Here is a 23,973-nt window from a genome sequence, read left to right as displayed (position 1 = left end):
CCTGACACATCCTGGTATATGGGCTCTGTTATCAGGAGCTGGTCAGCCATATTTTACTGGTTTCCCGGACTTGTTTCTAAGTAAGCTCCTCAGGGAGGGGTGGGGGTCAGGGTCAGTCTAAGTCGACTGCATAAACAACAAAATGGCTCGCTTTGGCTAACTAGGCCCTTACAGGGATAATGAAATAAACCACAAATTTAAATTTTTGTTGGAACCGTTCAGGATCTGATTTAAAAATCTGATCTTTGTTTTATATGATTCAACAGTTTGTTTTCATAGAGTCTATGTTAACCCTGAAGCAGAAAAAAAACAACAACAAAAAAAACCCCAAAAAACCCCTTTTCATTCCAGAAAAGCTTCCAGAGGCTGTTGGTTTGGGGAGTGTATTTTTGCCACATGTTTATTTGCATATTCATGCATTCCTGATTATAACAGACATTCATGCGCAGTGGCTACAGGATGAACATGAGGAGCAGATTTCTATCTACAGTGAAATCTGATTCTAACTATAAATCTTGGCAACTTCCTAAAAGGGCAGGAAAACATTAATGATGGGATGAGGGGGCAAGGGGTATGTAGTCCCAAAGCCACATACAGGCTACAGAACCACTATCTTTAAAGTTCCTGTTAAGCCAACCTATGAGTGGTAAGAGGGGCTGTTTCCTAAGGTAAGGATTCAATGGGAGGGAAGCTATGGTTTATATTTCTCAACACCTTGAACAAAGAACATTGAACAGAAAAGATACTATTAAAGAAAACCAAATTACATCATCTTAATGTACATCACTTTGGCATTTGATTATTTTGAATTAAAGGCATTCAGAAAACCCAGTGGACCCACGAAGGACACCATGATCCTCCTTTTTCTTCCTGAAAGCAGGAGATAAAAGTCCCATATGAAGGGTACCCTCCCTGTACCAGGAGGAAGGAAGACATTCTTATGACCAGAGACAGGGAATTTGGTGCAGAGAAATCTGTGCACGTGAACCCTATTAAACCAACCTTACCCTCTTACTTATTTATCATTTACTACCCTCTGCCTTGTCAATTCTTCACATACTGTCTCCTTGTCTAAACATATAAAGACTTCCTGCTCTGGTCATTTCTTGAGGTCTTCATCCTCTTGGGAAGCCTCCTATGTACATGTAAGAAATTAATCTGTCTCGTGTCAGTTTCTTCTTCTCAGTCAATTCTTAGGTCCAGCCAGAAACCCAAAGATGAGAAATGTGAAATTTTTTCCTCTCCTATATCCTTATCATCCCATTTTATATGCCAACACTGAGGCTTCCAGATCTCAAAAGTTAGTTTTTCTAACCACCATTGTCCTATGAATTGTTGGTGGCAAATCAGGATGGCAATTTGTGTCTTTTGACTTTGAGTTCAGGATGCTTCCTGCTGGATGGACTCTACTACCCAGGTAGTTGGGTGTATTAGCTGTGTAGTAGCAGGGTAGCTGTGTCGTAGCAGGGTGTATTAGCTGTGGTGCCTTTGAGCCACTCACAGAGACATCTCTGAATTGATTCTACATCCCTCCCATCTGTTATTTGACTTTGCAGGTCCAAAGTCGCAGTAATATGAGACAATTTGTCTGTTTCATCTAAGTCCCTGTGACAGTCAGTCTCACTACCATACAGATCTCCTTCCCAACCCTCATACTTGCTGGGAAGAGTCAATGACTGACCCAGACTCGACCAGGCAGATTCTCTAAGGAACTGGATTTGGATCATGCAGACCCAGTTGGCCAGCTGTGGGGAGATGGGTTAGAAGATTCTGTAAGGTCAGGAGCAGAGACCAGCATAGGGAATGGTCCAAATGGAGCCACGTGTAGTGGATGAGTAAGAGAAGCCAGTTTACAGAGAATCAAGGCCCCTTGCCCTCCAAGAGAGACAAAAAGATAGAGGGAAGGAGGAAGAGAAAGGGAGAGAAATTAGTTGCCTAATGTCTTTCTGGTTCCTGAGACCCAGTTAGATACCCTGCAATGTGTTTCCACTATATTCTTCTATTAATAACTCCTTTTTCACTTGAACTTCTTTGAGTGAGTTTCTCTGCTTGGTAGCCAGATGTGCTCTTACGAAGTCATCCCCCGTGGAATATGGGGCACTCAACTGTGATTGCGTTTTGCTGTGATGTGACAAGAGTCAACTAATCAACCAGTGTTTTGAACACCTCCTAGGTCAGTGTGATAGGCAGAAGGCTGAGCCATAGGCCTTGATCTAAAGGTGGTTTTCAGGCATCCTTCACGTGAATGCTTAGTTTGGGAGGTAAGATTGACACAGCCAAAACCAGGAACAAATACACGACATGGCAAAGTCAAGGGTTCTGCTGAGTGAGCTAATTCTAAGGGCAATGTGAGTCCAGAAAAGGGAAGGTAAGGAGTTCTTGAAGGAAGGAGAGCATTCACATTTCACCTTGAAAGGACCATCAGGATTTGAATGGATTGGAATGAGCCGGGAGGCTTGGGGAGGAGGTGGTTGCCAGATGTGGAGAATTGGCAGCTGCTGGGGAGCGGCGGTTGCACAGGGAGGGGAGTGAGGGGCGTGTAGAGCTTGAAGAGGAGATTACAGGAATGTGGCCTTCCCAGAATTGCAGGAAACCTTATCCAGGTTTCTAAAAATTGCTCTTTTACCCTCCCTCATCTACAATTCCTTCTTTAGCCAATGTTCCTTAGCCCTAAAAAAACGTTTCCTAATCCTCCCCTTTCCCCTCTTCCTTTATGACTGTTCAATTTAAACCATTCCTTGTGACTCTCTTTTGGGAGAATCCTTACGAGAATGATGTTGCTCTGGGTAGAAGACCCACCTTTCTAAACTTAGTGGTTCTTCTGTGAGTTAAATGATTTCCCAGATGAGCCCAGATGATTCTTCCCGTACTTGAACTTCACCCCTTGGCCGAGAACTGCATGTAGCTCATGGCCCTCCCCTTCCCACACGCACATCTCCTAGGTGCCCTTGCCCAAAAGTTTCATCACCTCCTAGAACAGCCAAAATATTCTTGGTGTATTTTTGTTAGTGTTTAACCAAACATTGGTCTCTAAGGTGTGGGCTGAACTCTAACAGAAGAAAGATTGAAACCTGGGACTTAAAAACCCAACTTTTGCACGTTGACTCCCTGGGTTCTGGAGGAGAGGGAGGGAGGGTGGTGGACGCAAGAGCGAGCCACGATGGAAACTAACTTCACCTCCAAGGACACTTACCTGAGACATTTTAACCCTCGGGATTACCTGGAAAAATATTACAACTTTGGGTCCAAACACTCTGCGGAAAATGAGATTCTCAGGCATCTCCTGAAAAATCTTTTCAAGATATTCTGCCTGGGTAAGTTTGTGTGTTATCTGTGTGTCTCTCTGCCAAAATTTGAGACATACAGATGAAATTTCAGGGCATGGCTGGGTTTGTGTCTAGTCATTGCTATGTGACAGCCCTTTCGATGTTACTTATGTATTCAAAGAGGATGAAAACCAATTTTTTTTGGTATGGATATTTTACAATTTACAAAGAGCTTTTATATGCGCGATCTCATGTGGTTGTGCAAAGGGAAACCAGAGGCAGGAATTCTGTCCTTGATTTCATATCAGTTTGCTAGGTGACCAGTGCCAGCCATTTAACCATGATGGGCCACTTAAAAAGTGAAGATTCTAGTACTTACTCTAACTCAAAGGAATGTTGCAAGTGTGCATGAGATGAAAAGACCTCCCAATGCAGGAAGAATTGGATGCTTTCTGGAGAGAGACATAATGACTCAATTTTAAAAACAATTTTAACTTTCCCCAGAAGTATTCCTTAATAGTTTTTACATTTTCTGTTCAGCAGTCTTTCTGGATCAGGGGTCTGTAACCAGATGTAGATCTTGTTTTCCTTCTCCTGCACCTAAAAATATCCCAGCAGCATGCCTCCAGCTTGGATTGGGAAATGGAAAATGCAAAGATATTTAAAAGAGAATTTGAGGGATGAGTGAGTAGAGAGATGGTCTGTCAGTTCGAGTGAAGACTGTGTGTATCAGCTCTGGCTGCCGTCATAGGATGTCCGATCCCCTTTCCTTGTTGCCTCCTCTAAACCAGATGGCGTGAAAGGGGACCTCCTCATCGACATTGGCTCCGGCCCCACCATCTACCAGCTCCTCTCTGCTTGTGAATCCTTCAAGGAGATCATTGCCACCGATTATACAGACCAGAACCTGCGGGAGCTGCAGAAGTGGCTGAAGAAGGAACCAGGAGCCTTTGACTGGTCCCCAGTGGTGACCTACGTGTGCGAGCTGGAAGGGAACAGGTAGAGAAACCAAAGCCTGCTTCCTGGCTTTCTCGTGGTACCTGAGGGATGGTTCATTTTTCTGACCCACAAATTATCCATAGAGTCCAAGTTAAAAAGTAAAAGAAACAGAGACCAGAGAGAAATCCAGATGGAGAATAAGAAGGAGAGAGGGAGAACGAGCCAGAAAGGAGTGGGAGTGGGTGTGTGCACGCGTGCGTGCACCAGAACAGCAGAAAACACAGGAGAATGGAAGAGATGGCCACTGGGCCAAGAAGAGACCAAACCTTCCCAGGGCAGTGCAGGGCGCAGCATGTGGGTTAGGGTCCACGGAATAGGAACATGGAGGACAAGTTCAGGGAAGAGGCGAAACCGGCTCCTTACCAGCAGCTTTTGGGTGTCCGGGCTTGCCCCTCAGGGCCATCCTCCATCCCAGGGCAGGGGACGCCACCGCGAAGGCAGCTAACTCTAACACCACCAGACACAACAAAAAGCTGACTAGGTTCTTGAACTGAGATTAGCAGCATAAAGGAGTTTTCTGAAAAGGATTTGTCACTCGCCATCGACAAAAATCAGAGCTTGACATACTCATGGCTAATGACCGACAGCTTAGCCCACTCTGTGTACAAGTCGATTTACGCAAATAAGTCTTGTTTAAACGATTAATTTCTCTCCACGTGAGAACCAGTCAATAGCCTATAGTCAGCGGTGGGCCGTTCTGCATTTCATTTTGTCTCTCTCTTGTCCTGATGTGCCTCCATCCTCTGGCGATTGTCCCGTGACAGCTCAGCTCAATCCCACTGTCCCGCGCGGTGGAATGTCCCTCCAGCAGCAGAACGTCTCTACTGCCCTGGCTGCTGCAGAGGCCCCGCAGATGCCTTTGCAAGCTGTTTCAGAAGACCACGTCGATATTCCTCTTCCGATCCTGCAGGTCCCATCTGCTACTTCTTACATGCTCAGTTAGTTCTACATTTTTTCCCCTGCTCTTATAGTCTTTTTTGGTACCCTTTCTCTATCTTTCTCCACCCTCTTGTCCATGGTATATATATATATTTTTAAGATTTTATTTATTTATTTGACAGACAGAGATCACAAGTAGGCAGAGAGGCAGGCAGAGAGAGAGAGAGAGAGGAAGAAGCAGGCTCCCCACGGAGCAGAGAGCCCGATGTGGGGCTCGATCCCAGGACCCTGAGATCATGACCTGAGCCGAAGGCAGAGGCTTTAACCCACTGAGCCACCCAGGCGCCCCAATGGAATGTATTTTTTAAGTAACGGTCCTTCTCCAATCCACTTCTCCCTGTATTTGCACCCCTACCTTTGCTCATATACTAATCTGTGTGGCACAGCATCGTCTCTTTCCTTACCTTTTTGCTCATGATGGGAAAGTATTCCTGTTTTGTTTTTTTTTTTAAGATTTATTTATTTCAGAGACACAGAGAGAGCGTGTGCGCGTGGGTGGAGGGGGAGAGAGGAAATAAAGGAGACTCACATTTAGCAGAGAGCCTGATGTGGGACTCGATCCCAGGACCCTGAGCCGAAGGCAGATGCTTAACTGACTGAGCCACCCAGGTGCCCCCAAAGCATACCTATTTTTAATGAACAGATCCCATGCTTTGGTCAGAAAAAGGCTCTTTCTTCCCAGGAAGACAGCCCCCTTTAGGAAACGAGTGCTTTTGGCTCCTTGTTAAAGGAACTAGCATTTATTCATTCATTCATTCAACAAACCCAGATTGAGCCCATATGACGTGGCACATAGTCCTATCTACTGGGATAGACTGGTGGACCAGACGAGGAAGCCTCAAGTCTCCTAGACCTCATATCGGGGAAGGCAGGCACATCTCAGATCACTTAGGGCTTTGAGGACAGACTAACAATCCTGTACTTCAAGTGTGCTGAGAAGGCATGAGAGTGTAGCCAGGAAAGTGATGTGACCACCCCCCGCCCCTTTACATTTAAAGCTCTCTTGGGCTATTGTGTGGAGAATGGATGGGAGGTATTAGAGGAAAATGAAAGATGCAGGAAGGAGACACTTGAATCCAGGTAAGTGATGATGGTGGCTTAGACCACTGGATTGGTTGGCAATGGAGAGAGGAAGATGATTTTAAGATGAATCGTTGAGATAGGCTGGATAAAAGTTTGGTAATGATTAGTCATGGGGAATGATGAGAGGAAAGTCTCAGGGATGATGTCCGTGTTTCTCAACTTGAACAACAGGAGGAGTGAAGTAATATTCCCGAATCCCAGGGATAAATGTAAAATCATGTGATCTTAACATGTCCCTAAGGAGTATGTCTACCTCTACCCTCTTCTTTTAGAGTCATGGTAAATTCATTTTTCTATATGTGCACTTAAATTCGATTCTCATGGCTTCTCTAAATGTGCTTATTCCTGAGTCAGATTCTCTTCTGAAACTAACTCTAAAGTCTTCTTCTATTTCTTTAACCCCTTCATTCTCTTTCCATGGTCTGCTGAATTCTAGCTTGGTTGGAGTATTCTAAACTTCATATTTATTTTCTTACATGTTGCTGCTATGCTTATTGATAGTCAGCATGGGTTGTCTGATTTAAGTTATCAAGGTGACTCGTTGTTTATATAATTCCTTATAATATGGTATGAACAAATAGGAATTTTATATTTTGTTTCCCAATTAATGTTTTTGCTGCATGCAGAGTCACTAAACTTCCATGGGGTTTATGCTGGCCTTTTAACCCTTTTACCAGGAAAAATAAATCTTGAACTCAGATAGGGTAAATCCTCCAACTTTGTTCTTTTTCAAGATTATTCTGGCAATTTTAATGTCATTATATATATGAGTGTGTGTATATATACACACATATATTACATACATATAATATACACATACATATATTATACACACATATATCATATACACACATATATACTATATTTAATATACATACATAACACACATATATTACACACGTATATTATATTTAATGTATTTAATGGGAGTATAATTAACATACAGCCTGAGTTTCAGGTGTACAATATAACAACTCAACAATTCTGGACATTACTGAGTGCTCATCATAGGTGCGCTCTCAGTCCCCTTCACCTGTTCCCCCATCCCCCCTCCTATCTCCCCTCTGGCACCACCAGTTTGTTCTCTGTATTTAAGAGTCTGTTTCTTTTATCTGTCTCCTTTTTTTCTTCCTTCCTTCCTTCCTTTCTTAAATTCCACATACAAGTGAAATCATATGGTGTTTGTTTTCTCTGTCTGACTTATTTCACTAAGCATTATACCTTCTAAGTTTACCCATGTTGTTGCAAATGGGGGGGAGGTCACCTTTTTCATGGATGAGTAATAGTCCCTTCTGTATATATGTATACACCACCTCTTCATTATCTGTTCTCCATGAATGGACATTTGGGTTCCTTCTCAATCTTGGCTATTATAACTAATGTTGCAGTAAATGTAGGGGTGCCTGTATCTTTTCAAATTAGTGTTTTGTTTTCTTTGAGTAAGTACCCAGTAATGGAATTACCAGATCCTATGGTATTTCAATTGTAATTTTTGGGGGTACCTCCATACCGTTTTCCACGCAGCTGCATCAATGGTGCATGAGGGCTCCTTTTCCTCCACATTCTTGGCAACACTTGTTATTTCTTGTCTTTTTATTATAGCCATTCTGACAGGTATGAAGTGATATCTTATTGCAGTTTTGATTTGCATTTCCCTGGTGATCAGTGATACTGAGTGTGTGTTCATATGTCTCTTGGCCATTTGTATATCTTTGGAAAAACACTCAGGTCCTCTTCCCATTTTAATCAGATTTTTTGTTTCTTCGGTGTTGGATTGTATAAGCTCTTTATACATTTTGGTTATTAATACCTTACCAGATACATCATTTTCAAATAACTTCTCTTCAGTAGGCTGCCTTGTTTTCTTGTTGATGGTTTTCTTCACTGTGTAAAAGCTTCTTTACTGCCATTATATTTTGATATAAATTTTAGAATAAACTAGGGTCCCTGGGTGGCTTAGTTACTTAGGCAGTTACGTGTCTGCCTTGGGCTCAGGTCATGATCCTAGAGTCCTGGGGCTGAATCCTCGGCTCAGTGAGCAGTCTGCTTCTCCCTCTCCATCTGCCCCTCCCCTGGTCATGCACTCTCTCTCTTTCTAGTAAAGTAAGTAACATCTTTAAATTCTGTTTTTTATTTTTTAAAGATTTTATTTATTAGAGAGAGAGAGAGAGAGCATAAGCAGGGGGAGTGGCAGGCAGAAGGAGAGGGAGAAGCAGGCTCCCTTCTGAGCAAGGACACCGACTTGGGCCTCGATCCCAGGACCCCGGGATAATGATCTGAGCTGAGGTGGATGCTTAACCAACTGAGTCACCCAGGTGCCCCAAATATTTAGATTTTAGAATAAATTTGTCAATTTCTTCCAAAAAAGACTGCTTAGACTTTGATAGTGGTCTTTGAATTTACAATTCAGTAGAAGAGAATGGGCATATGGAATCTGCAGTCCATAAACATGATCTCTCTATATTTATCTAGGACTTCTTCAGTTTCTCCCAGTAAGGTTTTGTAGTTCTCAAGTTTTGTATATATTTTGTTAAGTTGATCCTGTGTTTTATTTTCTTAATGTTATTGTTAATTGTACTTTTTAACTTCAAATTTTAAAAATTTGCTAGTATAGAGAAATACAATTGATTTTTATATATTGACCTTGTGTCCTATAACCTTGCTGACTTTACTAATAAAGTTTAATAGTGCTTTTTGTAGATTCCAGAGGTTTTTCTATGTACAGTCTTATATCATCTGCAAATAAAAATAGTTTTACTTCTTCTATTCTAACTATATGTCTTTTATTTATTTTTCTGGCCTTATTACACTGTCTAGGACTTCCCTATCAATGTTGGATAGAAGAGATGAGAATAGACATATGTGCCTTTCTCTACATCATAGAAAAAAATGTCCAGTGATTCATCGTTAAATATATTAGGTATAGATTTTTCACAGATATTCTTTATCAGATGAAATTTTTTTATATTTTTAGTTTCCTGGGAGTTCTAAGTTAAATGTTGAATTTTGTCAGTTTTGGAGGAATTCATTGAGATGGTCGTATGATTTTTCTTCTTTATTCTGAAAATGTGAATTATATTGGAAGATTTTTGAATGTTTAAATCTAATATACACCCATTGGTTAAAACAGTATCTTTTTATGTATGACTGGATGTGATTTGTTAATATTTTGTTAGAGATTTTTACATCTACATATATGAAGGATATTGAGTTATAATTTCCTTTTCTTATAATATGCTTAGCAGATTTTGATATCAGCATAATGTCTGATTCATATAACAAGTTGAAAATGTTTCTTCCTCCTCTATTTTTTGAAAGTGTTTTTGTATTATTAGTATTATTTCTTCCTTAAATGATTCCTTCCTTAAATGAGGCTTATACGAGGGATTTTTTCTCATGTGTGTGAAGTTTTAAAAATTCAAAATAATATTTTTTATTGGCTATTTTGATTTTCTATTTCTTCATCATTTTGATAAGCAGTATTTTCCAAGGAATTTTTCTTATGCATCTTGGTTGTCAATTTTATCATCATAGTTTTTTTTTAAACAATATATCTTTATTACTCTTTTAGTGATCTTCCTTCTTTCATTCCTGATATTGGCACTTTGTCTTTTAAAATATATCTTGATCAAGCTTGCTAGAGATTGACCAATTTTACTACCCTTTTTGAAGAACCAACTTCTGGTTTTGTTGATTTTTTTTCTATTGTCTTTCCATTTTCAATTGTTTTGAATTCTGGCTTTATTTTTCTAATTTTCTCTCTTCCATTTACTTTAGTTTTAATATGCTCTTCTTTTTCTTGCTTCCGAAGATAGAAGCTTAGATAATTGATTTCACACATTTGTTTCTTCTAACTTGCCCACTTAAAGCCATAAATTTCCTTCAGAACTGTTTGTTGAATCTCATGATTTTTTGATACATCATATTTTTATTATTATCCACCTCAGCATATTTTCTTAATTTTTAACAAGATTTATTTATTTGTTATTTGGGAGACAAAGAGCATGAGCACAGAGGACAGGGAGAGGCAGAGGGAGAGGAGAGAGAGAATCTCACACAGATTCCCTTCTGAACATCGAGTCCAACATGGGGTTTGATCCCACAGCCCGGAGATCTTGACCTGCGCTGAAATCAAGAGTCAGACACTTAACTGACTGAAACACCCAGGTGCTCCCTTCAACATATTTTCTAATTTCCTTTGTGATATCTTCTTTGACCTGAATTATTTAGAATTGTGTTGCTTGATCTCCAAAAATTTCAGGATTTTCTAGATATTGTTATTGCTTTCTATTTAAATTTTATTGTAGTCAGAGATTGAGCTTATGGTCAACATGTGGCCTATTTTGGTTAACAATCTATGTGCTTTCTACACTGTTGTAGAAAGTTGTAGAAAGTAGAAAGTTTCTACTGTTGTTGTAGAAAAGTTGTTGTAGAAAGTTGTAGAAAGTAGAAAGTTTCTACTGTTGTAGGTGTAGTTTCTATAAATATCAATTAAGTCAGATGGATTGGTAGTATTTTTCAAATTTTCTATGTGATTTTTTGCTTATGAGTTACTAATAGAAAGGTATTAAAATCTCAGATTATGATTGTTGATTTATCTCTTGTTCCCCATCATTTTGTCAACTTTTGCTTCATACATTTTGAAGCTTTGTTGCTACCTGCATATATATATATATATATATATATATATATATATATATATAAGATTTTATTTATTTGACAGACAGAGATCACAAGCAGGCAGAGAGAGAGGAGAAAGCAGGCTCCTCATGGAGCAGAGAGCCCGATGTGGGGCTCAATCCCAGGACCCTGGGATTATGACCTGAGCTGAAGGCAGAGGCTTTAACCCACTGAGCCACCCAGGCACCCCCTGCATATATTTTTAGGATTGTTTTGTTTTCTTGATTTATTGACCATTTTATATTTAAGAAATATCTCCCTTTACTGTTAGTAATACTCCTTGTCTTAAAGTCTACTTTGGGGGCACCTAGATGATTCAGTCATTAGGCATCTGCCTTCAGCTCAGGTCATGATCCCAGGGTCCTGGGATCGAGTCCCACATTGGGCTCCCTGCTCAGTGGGGAGCCTGCTTCTCCCTCTCCTACTCCCCCTGCTTGTGTTCCCTCTCTTCCTGTGTCCCTCTCTGTCAAATAAATAAAATCTTTTAAAAAGTGAAAATAATTTAAAAAGTCTACTTTGATATTAATATGGCCACATCAACCTTCTTACGCTTGGTATTTGGATGGAGTGGTAGATAGCCTCAAAGATGGCTCCCAATAATCTTAGCTCAAATATTCATCTCTTGTTTAATTGCCTTCCCTTGGGTGTCCATTGGATTTAACAAGTACGATGTAGCAGAATACTAGGACATCAGTCCTGAGATTAGCTTACAAAAATACTACGACTTCCCTTTTGGATGCCCCCCTCTCACTTGCTTGTCTGGAGTGAGCTTGGAAGCAAACCCCGCCCCCCCCCACCCCCACCACCACCAATTTTACCTTCAAATGAGACTGAAGACATGACCAACACTCTGCCTCATGAAAGACCTTGCATCAGAGGTAATTAGCTAATCTGTGTCCAAGTATCTGACCCACAAAAACTGGAAGATAAGTGTTTATTATTTTAAATCTCTAAGTTTTAAGGTAATCTATAATGCAGCAATAGATAACTAATAGACATGGTATAACTTTCCACCCTTTTGTTTTCAACCTATGTTTTTTTTAATACCTAAAATGTTTTTCTTGCAAGTGGTATGTAGTACATCTTGTTTTTCAATCCAATGTGATGATTTCTGCCTTTTAACTGGATTCTTTAGTTCACTTATATTTAATGTAATTACCGATAATCATCTTGGTATATATTTTCTACTTGTCCTATCTGTTTTATTGTTCATTTATGCCTTTTTTCCTGCTTCTCCTTGGTATAATAATTTGATATTCCACTAGTACAGATATAAAGATTTTTAGTATTCCTTTTTATCTTTTCTGTTGACTCTAATCTTTTCTATTGACCTCTTTTGTGTTTTGTGTGGGTGTATACATGTATGTGCATGTGTAATTTTTCCAGAAATTTCAATATGTATTTTTAACATATCTATTACCTCATGAACAATGTAAGATATTATAACAGTGTAATTCCTTTAACCCACTCTTGCCTTATGCACCTCTTATATATTTTACTTTGTATATACTATAACATTATAAATTGTTATTTTTTTTAAAGATTTTTCTTTATTTATTTGACAGACAGAGATCACAAGTAGGCAGAGAGGCAGGCAGAGAGAGGAAGGGAAGCAGGCTCCCTGCTGAGCAGAGCCCGACACGGGACTCCATCCCGACCCTGGGATCACGACCTGAGCCAAAGGGAGAGGCTTTAACCCAGAGACACTTATTATTATTATTTATTTTTTAAATTATTTTTGCTTTATTATTTTGTGCCCTTATTATTTTTGCTTTAAAAAGTCAGTAGTGCTTTTATTTTTATTGCTTTATACTTTTTTGTGTTTAAAAAACACACTATAAAATGTAGTATATGAACTGTTCTTAAGTATGCAGTTCAGTAGTTTTAAGTATATTCATATTAGCCAGTAGTATTTTAAACAAACATATATAAAGTCTTTTATATATGACAGTTATATACACACACACACACACACACACACAGTCATATATATATATATATATATACATATATATATATATATATATATATATATATATATATAGACAGATATCTGCATATCTGTCCTGTCTGGTATTCCTTATTCCTTTCTGCAGATCTAGACTTCCATCTGGCATCACTTCCCTTCACCTGAAGAACTTCTCTTAGCATTTCTTAAAATGCAGGTCTGTTAGAGGCAAATTCTCTCAGCTTACCAGTGTCAGGTAAGAATCAGTAATTTTTTTCTTCCTCATAAAATGAGGACCTTAAGAATTTTTGATACCCAAAGTCTTCTGTCATCTCTTTCCACACTCTTTCTTGTTAAAATTGGAGATTTTAGGGGTGCCTGGGTGGCTCAGTTGGTTAAGTGTCTGCCTGCAGCTCAGTTCATGATCCCAGGGTCCTGGGATAGAGCCCCACATTGGGCTCCCTGCTCAGTGGAGAGTCTGATTCTCTCCCTCCCTCTGCCCCTTCCCCTTGCTTGCTCTCTCTCTCTTTCTCTGTATTAAATAAATAAAATCTTTTTTTTTAATTGGAGATTTTAAATCCAAATATTATAATTTGAAGCATCATTCTCATGTTTTTTTTTGAGATCACTTTGGACATTTGCTTTCAGTTTGTAATCGTATTTGCAATGATGTGAACATTTTAATTTTGTGTTCATTTTATATGATTTTTCTAGTTGTTTAGTTTTTAATTCTGATTCATCTTTTGGTCCACTGCATAGACCTTCAAATAATGTTTTCAAGAACACATAAGTGACATTTTCTAAGCCTGTGTCTATTGGGAACATGTTTTTGTTGCCTTTACATGTGAACAACACCATAAAATTGTTTAACATTGCCTAAATATTTCTCCATTTCCCCTCCTCTGGCATTTAGCAAGAAGTTGAGAGGCTACTTTAATGTGCTATTTTAACCTATAAGCTCCTTACTTAGAATTTTATGCTAGCTGTGGTCTTCAAACTGAAGATAACGTTCTTCAAAATAAATATAATTTCAAGCCTTTTTTTTTTTTTTCTATCAACCAGGCGATTCCACAGAATGAAACTGGTATTAACTAGGGATAAAAAAACAAAACCCCGGAGCTATGAGGATTTGGGTAATATTCAAGATGATTGAATAAATAAGGAAGTTCCCAGGGTTTATAGAATTTCAGGGAAAGTTTATAAGAGAGTTTTCAGTCAGCCGGACAATATACTTTTCTGAGGTCCAAATCATATGTCAAGAAGGCTTTTGAAACTTTCTTCTCAATTTCCCTGGCTATCACAACACTTTCCATCTCATGCAGAAATGAACCCCTTAAACTCTAGCAGGATAGTAAAATGCTTTGCTGCTTATCTCATGGCAGAATCATCAGCTTGTTAACAACCAGCTCCCGAGAAACGGCCCCTTCCTGATCGCTGTTCAAGTAAGGAACTGTATTTTTCGGCAGTGAAATTCTGCGTTCTCACTCCTATCCTTGTACTAGATCCTGTGGCTTCAACTGTTTTGAGAATGATAGCGATCTCATTCGACTTACGTCTCTCTTGCATCTTCAAGGACCTCTATCAGCCCACAACCTATTTCCTTCGAGATGATTTCCTCTTTATCTGAAGCTGTTTCTCGTGCCGACCGCTGCCAAAGACAACTGGAGCCGTCTCCTGTTGCTCGGCCTTGGCAATGTGATTTATACACTTAGGGACCAGTCACTTTTCAAGCTACCCAAGAAGTGGTAAGGCAGTGGTACCCAACTCTGGCTTCACGTTATTTACTTCTCAAGTCAGAGAGTCCCCTGCTAAGATACAAACATCCTGGCACGAATCAAGGAAAATGAGATTTGACTTGAAGAAATCCTAGCAACGGTGCTGACGGACCTCTGGGTTTCTGGAAATTGCGGGCAATGACCTCCCTTGTGGTTCTCAGACAGAGCAGCTTCCGTATCACCTGGGAGCCTGTAAAACAACGCAGACTCTCAGGCCCTGCTCCCCACCTCCAGAACCAGAGAATCCGCATTTTAATGAGATCTGTTGTCGGGGGAGATAGTATACATTTTGCAGTCTGAGAAAAGCTGGTGTCTAGAACAGAGCTTCCCAGCATGCTGGTGACGGGGAGTGAGTCACAGGTACGCTCTGCAAGTTCTCCTCCGTCCGTCCTCGGGGCAGCCAGGAGGGGCCCGGGGAAGCCGGAGCGCCCCCCCCCCCCGGGGTGCCTCTACAGAGAGCAGCTCCTCCGCCTGCCTCCACAGGTCTGACAGAAGGAAGCTTGAGCACCTGTAGAGATGAAGTAAACGTTCTCTGTACAAAGATTCTCGTGTCTGTTTGAAAAAAAGTTTCTTGCCCAAAATAGACACACTTGGGCCACGTTTGTCCCACAAAACTCTTGAACTCCCTCTATGCTGAAGCATCTCTGTATTTTCATGTCTTGTGAAAGAGTGGTATTCCTTCTCAGCTTCGAGATCTTGACCATCATGGTGAGTGTTTCAGTGGTACCTAGGAAAAGACTCCCCTTTTAGAAGCGTGCCTTTCTCTTAGACGTTCTCCCTGCATTCTATCTCTGGGGAGAGGCACAGGGCAGGCTGAGGAAACTTCACCTGGCTGTTTCCTTCAAATGGTAAGCGTTTCTATTTGTGTGTCTGAAAGGGCACCAAATCGAGCTCTGATCTTTGCAAATTGGTTCAATCTCAGGCACTCTCACTTCCCTGGGTGTTGCCATTATCTAATTACCTGAACAAGCCAGAAGCCTAGAAGCCAAATTTGCCTTCTCCCTCCCGGCCATGTTCTGTGAGCTGCACCAAGTTCTATCCATTTTACCTCGGAGTTTCTCTCAAACCAAATCCAAAATCTTCTATCCAGGCTATTTTCCTGGCCCAAGCCACCAACCCCCTCCTTAACTGGCCTTCCACCTCTACTCTTGTCCCAAAGTGATCGCCTTGAAATGTAGATCCGGTCATACCACTCTCTTCCTAAGCACCCCTTCATAACTGCCCATGGCTTTTAGTGTAAAAAGCAAAATTCTCAACATGGTCCCTAGAGCCCTGTCTGGTCTAGGCACTTGCTGACCCCTATTGCCTCACTCCCTGCCACACTCTACTGTGTTTTCTGAGATCCAGCTTCATTGGTCTTCCCTCTGTCTTTTCACCCACCACATGGCCTTTGCACATGCCATTCCCCCTTATGGGAACATCCTCCTCCCCTCCCTATTCTCCGTGGCCTAGTGAACTCTCCTTTATTCTGTCTCTGCTTACCTGACTCTGTTTTGGAGGCGCTTTCCTTGATACTCTAGACAAAGTCAAGCTTCCAACATTCCTTTGTTGGCTTCTTGGCCCACTCCTTCCTAGCGTTTATGTCAGTGTTAATTTGTCACTTTTGTGGATGACCATTGGATTCTTTCTCCCCTCCGCTCCAGACTGTTCCAGACTGTGATCCCTATGACGATAGGATCTGTTTTTCATTTGTTCTGTCTTGGGTCCCCATTGCCAGGCACCCTTCCCACCACATCACAGAGGTTCAGAAAAAATACAATCAATAACTCTATGCCTTTTGCTCTCTAACTTCTCCCTCCTGAAATGTCTGTCTCTCACCTGACTCAGCTGTGGCCTGTACCAAGGGCTTACTAACAATCATTCCTGGCTCGCACAGCCCTTACATTGATATCCAAGCTTATGTAGCTTTTTATATCCTTTACACATTTTGTTGGTTCTCCCTCAGGAGGGCCTGCTGGAAACTCTGGGAATGGGGCTTTGGGGGGTGAATGTCATCAAAAGATCTCATCCAGGGGCTTCTGGTCCGCCAGTTGCCTTGCAGAGACGGGCCAGGAGGACCCTCCTCTGAAGCTCAGGGTAATTTCTTGGAGTGTGGGGATACACTCTCACCAAGCACTCTTCCCAGGAGCCCTACTCTGGATTCCCCTCTCTCTCCGTCCCTCCCCAGCTCCCCCAGGCTTCGGGGAATGCATATTTATAGAGGAGAGAACTGCCCTTTTTTACATGTGTTGAAAAGAGCAGGTCATCAGACCTAGAGGAACAGTGCACTATTGTTGGCTTCCTGTGGAACCACCGAACTCCTTCCTGGGGTGCATTGATTCCCTAACCCTTGAGCTGAACGCGTAGCTGAACAGTAATTGCCTGTGTCTGCAGGCCAGTCCGTTTCCCCGCCGGTGGGCACAACGCAGGCGCTGAGAAGCCCTGAGGTGGCATCTTGGCACAGCTAGCGGGGCCACCGAGTCCCCCAGCGTTTGCTGCGGTCCCAGGGACAAGCGGGTCTCCATGGCAGTGAGTGTTTCCAGCTCATTTCCCTCTTAAATTGGCACATTCTCTGTGAGCTTTCCAGACTCCGCAGTGTGTCTCCCTGTTTGGGAACAATTTCCATCATCAACTGACTGGAAAGGACTAGCTCTGTGGTAACGGGTGTCTTTCAAATAGCTTAACACACAAGAAGTAGGGCACAGAGGTCCAACCTGCTTCTGACGTCGTCACTTAAATACACAAGTTGCGGTGTTCCCAGTAGAGAGGATCATCTGGAAACACGTTCAAAAAACACACCGTGTTGTCAGTCCCTCAGCTTTTTACCTGCACTTTGGTTATCCGTATGTGCACATAGATTATTTGAATTTCTCTACTCCAGATTAATTTACCTAAACAAACTGGATTTCACAGACTTCCATCATGTTGAATTGTTATTTTTCATTCTTAAAGTGTTTGGTCAAATCGTCCACATTCTAGGAGGCTGAATGGCAGCTTTGTAACTGACTTCCTTGCTTTTAGAATGACTAATCTTTCCTGTTTGCCCAGGACGGAGAGGGGTTCCCAGGATGTGGGATTTTCAGGGGGAAAACCAGGAAAGCCCAGACCAATCAGGACAAACAGGTCACCCCACTACCATTTTACCCTTGATAGGAGAGTAGCTAGACCCAGCCAAAGGTCATTATCATTCCTTGTCTCTCCTCCTTTATTGAGTGGTAGGAATTCCCTGAAGCCATTACCTTGCTAAGCTACTTCTTTTCTCTCTTTATATAACAGCTTTCCCGAGACAAAATTACCATCACATGTGATTCACCCATTTAAAGTGTGCAATTGGATCGTTCTTAGTATATTCATGTAGTTATGCAATCTTCACCCCAGTTCTGGAACATTTCCGTAACTCCCCAAACAAACCCTGTACCCACTGGCCGTCATTCCCATCATTTCCCGGATCCTCTCCCTGTTGGCAACCCCTGGTCTGCTTGTGGTCTCTGTAGCTTTGCCTTTTCTGGGCATTTCATGTACATGGAATCATACAATATTTGACCTTTTGCTTCTGTTTTCTTTCCCTTAGCAACCTGTTTCCAAGGTTCTTCCATGTTACGGTATGAATCCATACTTTGTTCCTTTATACGACTATGATTCCATTGCATGGGTATACCACACCTCATCTATTTCCTCATAGGTTGGTGGGCATTTGGAGGGTCGCCATCTTTTGACTATGATGGATACTGTTGCTATAATTACTCATGGACAAGTTTTTGTGTGGGCATATGTGTTCATTTCTCTTGGAATTTCTGGGTCATGCGGTAACTCTGTGATTACCCTTCTGAGGAACTTCTCCCAGACTTGTTTTCCAAAGTAGCCGGACCGTTTTATAGTCTCACCAGTAGCGTGAAGATGTTCTCGTTTCTCCACACCCTTGCCAACACTTGTGACTGTCTTGTCTATTACACCTGTCCCAGTGGATGTGAAGTGGTATCCCACAGTCTGATTTGCATTTCTCTGATGGCCAAAAATGTTGAGAATTTTTTTCATATGCTTATTGCTAAACCTCTTAAGTGGAAAATTATAAAAGATATTTATAAATAGCTGATTTTATGCACTGGGCTTATGATTTTTGTAAAGGATTTTATTTATTTATTTGACAGAGCATAAGCAGGGGGAGTGGCACGCAGGGGAGAGGGAGAAGGAGACTCCCCACTGAGCAGGAAGCTGGACACTGGGCTTGATCCCAGGATTCTGGGATCACACCTGAGCCCAAGGCAGATGCTTAATCAGCTGAGCCACGTAGGCACGCCTGGGTTTAAGATTTTAACTAAATATTGAAATAGGATGTTCATAACTAATTGCTGTTATCTCAAATCATTCTATGTAGAGGTACATTTCAAAGTGTTATTTAAACCATTGACTTTTCCTGGCGACCAGAAGTGATCCCAGGGTAAGTCCCTCTCTCATCTGCTCTGATGTTGAGCCATTCTCTCCATCAAGCCTTGCTGCCCAAGGGGCTGTCTTCTTCTGGAGCCAACGGACTGTGTGTTGACTGAATGTAGGCCTGGATGTGCACCCCTGGTGTTCTCTCTCTTGATTAACTTCCTCAAAGTGCTGGATATCTAGTCATCGCTCCTATAATTAGGGCTCTGTGTCCTTCTGGGTACTTTAAACACCTGTTCTTGCTTTCCCCTTAAGCTCTCTGATTTGCTGCTACTTCTTTCTCCGTATCTCCTGGGCACTCTGTGTGCCCTCCGCCGGCTTGTTCCCTCAAACCTCCCCTAACAAATTCCAAAAGGATCCAAGGCCCTCTATTCTGTCTCCTGCCCTTGCCTTCTCTGCCTCTTTTACAAACTGGTTTTCTCTCAGGCCTAATTCAGCAGAAAAGGGTGGCATTCTGAGCAAGACCACTGACAAAAGGATCCCCTTGAGAAAACACGCTCTCTGTCTGGAATATGTTTTGGGGTTCAAGAATAGCAACTAGTGGTTTTCTTCTTTCTAGAGGGGCCCTGGCCGTGGTTGTGTTGTAGTTACCCACCGTTTCTGTGAATGTCTGCGGAGGACCCCACTCCCTGCCCCAGCCTGATCAGCAGATACACAGAAATACTGTTTCCACATTTTATTTTATTGTATTAAAGAGTTCATTTATTTATTTGACACACAGAGAGAGAGAGATCGTGAGAGAGGGAACACAAGCAGGGGGAGTGAGAGAGGGAGAAGCAGGCCTCCCACTGAGCAGGGAGCCCAATGGGGGGTCTCCATCCCAGGACCCTGGGATCATGACCTGAGCCGAAGGCAAAGGCTTAATGACTGAGCTGCCCAGGCATGCCTGTTTCCACATTTTAAAGCCATTATTGCCTGATAGGAATGGGCTAAGTGGCCACTATGTTGCAGTTTGGCAGAGGAGACAAGTGTAATAAATAAACAGTGTAGTAGGGGCGCCTGGGTGGCTCAGTGGGTTAAGCCGCTGCCTTCGGCTCAGGTCATGATCTCGGGGTCCTGGGATCGAGTCCCGCATCGGGCTCTCTGCTCAGCGGGGAGCCTGCTTCCCTCTCTCTCTCTGCCTGCCTCTCTGTCTACTTGTGATCTCTCTGTCAAATAAATAAAATCTTAAAAAAAAAAATAAACAGTGTAGTAGCAGTAGTTAACTACTAGTAGTAGTAAATGAGCCAGGCAGTGTTCTTAGCAGTGGAGGAGGAGTAATTCCAGTCCACGGGAGAAGCAGGCGGTTACCCACTTCAGAAGGAGACTGAGCCCAGCGCAGGGTAACGGGGTCACCTTCACATGCCAAAATGGCCCTTCATGCCTCCTTTCTCCGTCGTTCCCACAGGGATGTCCCCAAGGATACACCCCTTGGGACACCCCTGCCATTTTCAGCCCTGACCGAGGAGATGGGGGTTCTCCCGCGCACAGGGTGGCAAGCGGCGCTGGCCGGCTTGTGTCTTTCAGAGCCAAGGGGCCGGAGAAGGAGGAGAAGCTGAGACGTGCGGTCAGGCAGGTCCTCAAGTGCGACGTGACCCAGAGCCAGCCGCTGGGTGCCGTGTCCCTGCCCGCCGCCGACTGCGTGCTCAGCACCCTGTGCCTGGACGCCGCCTGCCCCGACCTCCCCGCCTACCGCGCCGCGCTCCGGAACCTGGGCAGCCTGCTGAAGCCGGGGGGCTTCCTGGTGGTGGTGGACGCCCTGAAGAGCAGCTACTACATGATCGGCGAGCAGCGGTTCTCCAGCCTCTGCCTGGGCCGGGAGGCCATAGAGGCTGCGGTGAGGGAGGCCGGCTTCTCCATCGAGTGGTTCGAGGTGATCTGTCAGAGCTACTCCTCCAGCATGTGCGACAACGAAGGGCTCTTCTCCCTGGTGGGCCGCAAGCTGAGCAAAGCTGTATGATCCGCTGTGGTTGCCATTAAAGCAATTCCTCTGCCTGGCCCAGTTAACTCCGGTCCCTGATTCTAACTGCCGCCGTCATGGTGCCCAGGGGAGCCCAGTGGCTCCTGGAGGACAGGGTGGGCGCGGTCGGCGGGCGGAGGAGCCCCTGGGTGACCGCGGGCTCCGCGCTTCCCAGCTGTACTAGGGGGACCCAGAGATGAGCAACCCGCACGTCCGGTCTTCGCCACCCATGACTAGAAAAGGAGACCTCTTTCTCCTGAAGCACCCCAGTACTGGCCACTCAGGCCCACAGCCTGCAGAGCAGTGTCTGCGGGGATGAGCTCTGGTCCCCGGGGGGCCTGCTGCCGCCTCCTCTCTCAGGAGCATGTTTCTCCTGATCCTCACCAAGCTCCTTCTCGGGGGACCCCATCCTCTTCGGGGTCCACGGGTGCCACCACCACGTCTGGGGACAGAGCACAGCCATGCCCTTTGCTCCCGGTCCTAAGAATGGGGCAGGCCCTTCTCCCACTTCCTTTAACACAACTAGGCCAAGGCCGTGACTTCCACCTGAAGAGAAGGTTGGGCGTCCGCAAGAGACATGAGAGGGGCTGTCTCACGGTGGCTGTTGGAAACAGGCGTCTTCAGATTCACATCCTTTGGGGGCTCTGGGAAGTGGTCTTTTATTTGTTTAAGATTTTATTTACTAAAGAGCATGGGCTGGGGAGGAGGGGCACAGGCCCAGGGAGAAGCAGACATCCCGCTGAGCAGGGAGCCCGACTCAGGGCTCGATCCCAGGACTCTGGGATCATGACCCAAGCTGAAGGCGGACACTTAACTGACTAAGCCTCCAGGTAGCCTTCCCGCATAGCTCTCGGACAAGCATCTACTTGGAGTTAGGCTTACCTGCCCATGGCAGGTCTACCTTCCCTGGTTCCCAGGCCCCATGGCCATGGTGCTCTAAACCAGAGGGAGACAAACTGTGGCCCATGAGCCGAACCCGGCTTGCTGCCCGTCTTATGAGGGTCTATTGGAAAGCACCCATGGCCGTTCATTTACGTAGGGTCTATGGCTGTTGGCTGCTATAACAGCAAAGTTGAGTAATTGTGACAGCAACCCCAGGTATGGCCAGCAAAGCCTAAAATACCTGCTATCTGGATATTTACAGAAGAAGCTTGCCTACCCCTTCCCGAGAGAGAGGAGTGTCCTCGTCTGCCAGGTCTGAGGTCCATCTCTCCAGTCTGTTTCTCATCCCAAGATTTCCCTCTCCCAGCATTCCTGACAGAGGACATGGCTGCTTCCCCCTGCCCCAAACCCCCCGACAATCACATCAGAGTCCCAGAGTCTGTTATCACACGAGCTTGTTTATTTAGTTGTATAGGACCGTCACAGCCCAGTATCTGTCCATTTTCAGGATGTTTTCAATTGTTCCATCTCCTAGGACATTCACGTTACAATTTCTAGAGATTCCATCCTGAAGGATGCTAACAGGCCAGGCCAGGCTGGATGGAGGAAGCCAAGTCCAACTCTGTTCCTGTAAGCAGGCAGGGATGACCAGGTGTGTGCCTCCTTTCTACAAACAACTGCTCAGGCGAAAAGAGCTCACTTGACTCCCCAGGAGCCACCAAGGCCACAAAGATGGAACCAAGTTTGTGGAGACAGGGCTCTCTTAAACCCAAGTTTACCCATTTACCCAAAGGCCACAACTTCTGAAACTTCAGGCATTTGGGTTACCTCCCAAAAGGATGGCCCTTCCTATGTCTGGCATAACTGGATTGCCTGGTTTAAAGGCAGGTTTTGCCATCTCCTTTAAAAGCAAGCTTTAAAATAACAGGGTTTCTGCTTTCATCTATGAAAATTGAGGGTGGGGGGTGGCGGGGTCGGGGGTAAGGGTGTGGAGAGGACAAATGTCTGAGACCAGCCTGGCAACAAGTTTGATAAGGCACAGTCCCCTAACAGACAGTCTTCTGTGATTTTTGCCTCTAAGGTGACATTTATTATATTGTATTATAACTGTCTTATTTTTCTGTTTCCCCCACGGAACTGTGACCCTCTTGGGTTTGCATTGAGATTCCCTTTGACCAGACACGGTCTTGAACCCTGGGGACAGAGCAGTGAGAGTGAGGAGGGAAGAGCCCTGTTCTCGGGAGTTTATGTTCTAGAAGCAGAAGTGGGGGATAAGGAAACAACTCAATAAGCAAGAGACTTTCTGATGGTATCAGAGCTATGCAGGGAAGAGGACAGAATGGAACGGAGACTGCCTAAGTGACAGGACATCTGGCTGGAAACGGTCTGAGCAAGAGGGGTTGACTAATCTCACTCAAAGGAAATCTGGAGGCTCTTCCAGGAGGGAATGGGGCCTCCCTGACATCATTCAGCGGCCGTTCCACCCGTCTTTCTCTTGTCTTTGCCTGGGAGGGGGGCTTTCACGAAAGGAGGTTTTCAGAAGCCCCCAGCAGGCTTCTTACGTCTTATTGACCCAAACGGAGTCCCATGCCCACGTCTAGACCAATTACAGGTAAAAACAAAAAGAACAAAGGACACATTCCTTAAGATTCATTAAATGAAGGAATTCTTGGATGGCAGCAAAGAGGAAAAAAGAAAACCCACTGGATTCAACAAATGAGCCAACATCTTAGCAATCCATTCTCTTCCAACCGCAAAGATCATCCCGTTTTCAAATTCTGGCTCTTCCACCTAGCAGCTGGTTCTCCTTGGGCAAGTTAAAGAACCTCTCTGTGCTTTAGTTTCCTCAGCTGTAAAATGAGATTCAAGTAGAGTTTCTTGTCAAGAGAAAAAAGATGAATTTCTCCATATAAAAGATGTAGAATAATGCTTAGCAGTCGGTAAGCAAATAATATTTTTGTTGTTAGCTATAATCCCAATCTTCATCTTTGGTGTTAGTTGCCAAACCTGTGGCAAGGAGGTGTCTTGATCTCTAAGCAGGAGAGAGAATTT

At 43.6% G+C, this 23,973-nt stretch overlaps 1 protein-coding gene across 1 annotated transcript; it reads left to right on the top strand.

Moving 5' to 3' along the window:
- The first annotated feature begins 3,016 nt into the window (after positions 1-3,016).
- On the top strand, positions 3,017-21,078 carry NNMT (nicotinamide N-methyltransferase). Its single transcript, XM_046016874.1, has 3 exons — positions 3,017-3,314; positions 4,058-4,265; positions 20,607-21,078. Exons 1-3 carry the CDS (start codon positions 3,161-3,163, stop codon positions 21,037-21,039), a joined length of 795 nt encoding a protein of 264 aa, XP_045872830.1. The 5' UTR covers positions 3,017-3,160; the 3' UTR covers positions 21,040-21,078.
- The last annotated feature ends 2,895 nt before the right edge of the window (positions 21,079-23,973 follow it).

The sequence above is a fragment of the Meles meles genome, chromosome 8 (genome assembly GCF_922984935.1).
Source record: "Meles meles chromosome 8, mMelMel3.1 paternal haplotype, whole genome shotgun sequence".
Lineage (NCBI taxonomy): Eukaryota > Metazoa > Chordata > Mammalia > Carnivora > Mustelidae > Meles > Meles meles.
This window is presented reverse-complemented; position numbering and strand designations above follow the sequence as displayed.

Coding starts and splice junctions, on each gene's coding strand:
- NNMT (XM_046016874.1), top strand. CDS start 3,161: ATGGAAACTAACTTCACCTCCAAGGACACTTACCTGAGACATTTTAAC. Junction 3,315..4,057: donor TTTCAAGATATTCTGCCTGG/GTAAGTTTGTGT, acceptor CCTCTAAACCAG/ATGGCGTGAAAGGGGACCTC. Junction 4,266..20,606: donor TGCGAGCTGGAAGGGAACAG/GTAGAGAAACCA, acceptor TGTGTCTTTCAG/AGCCAAGGGGCCGGAGAAGG.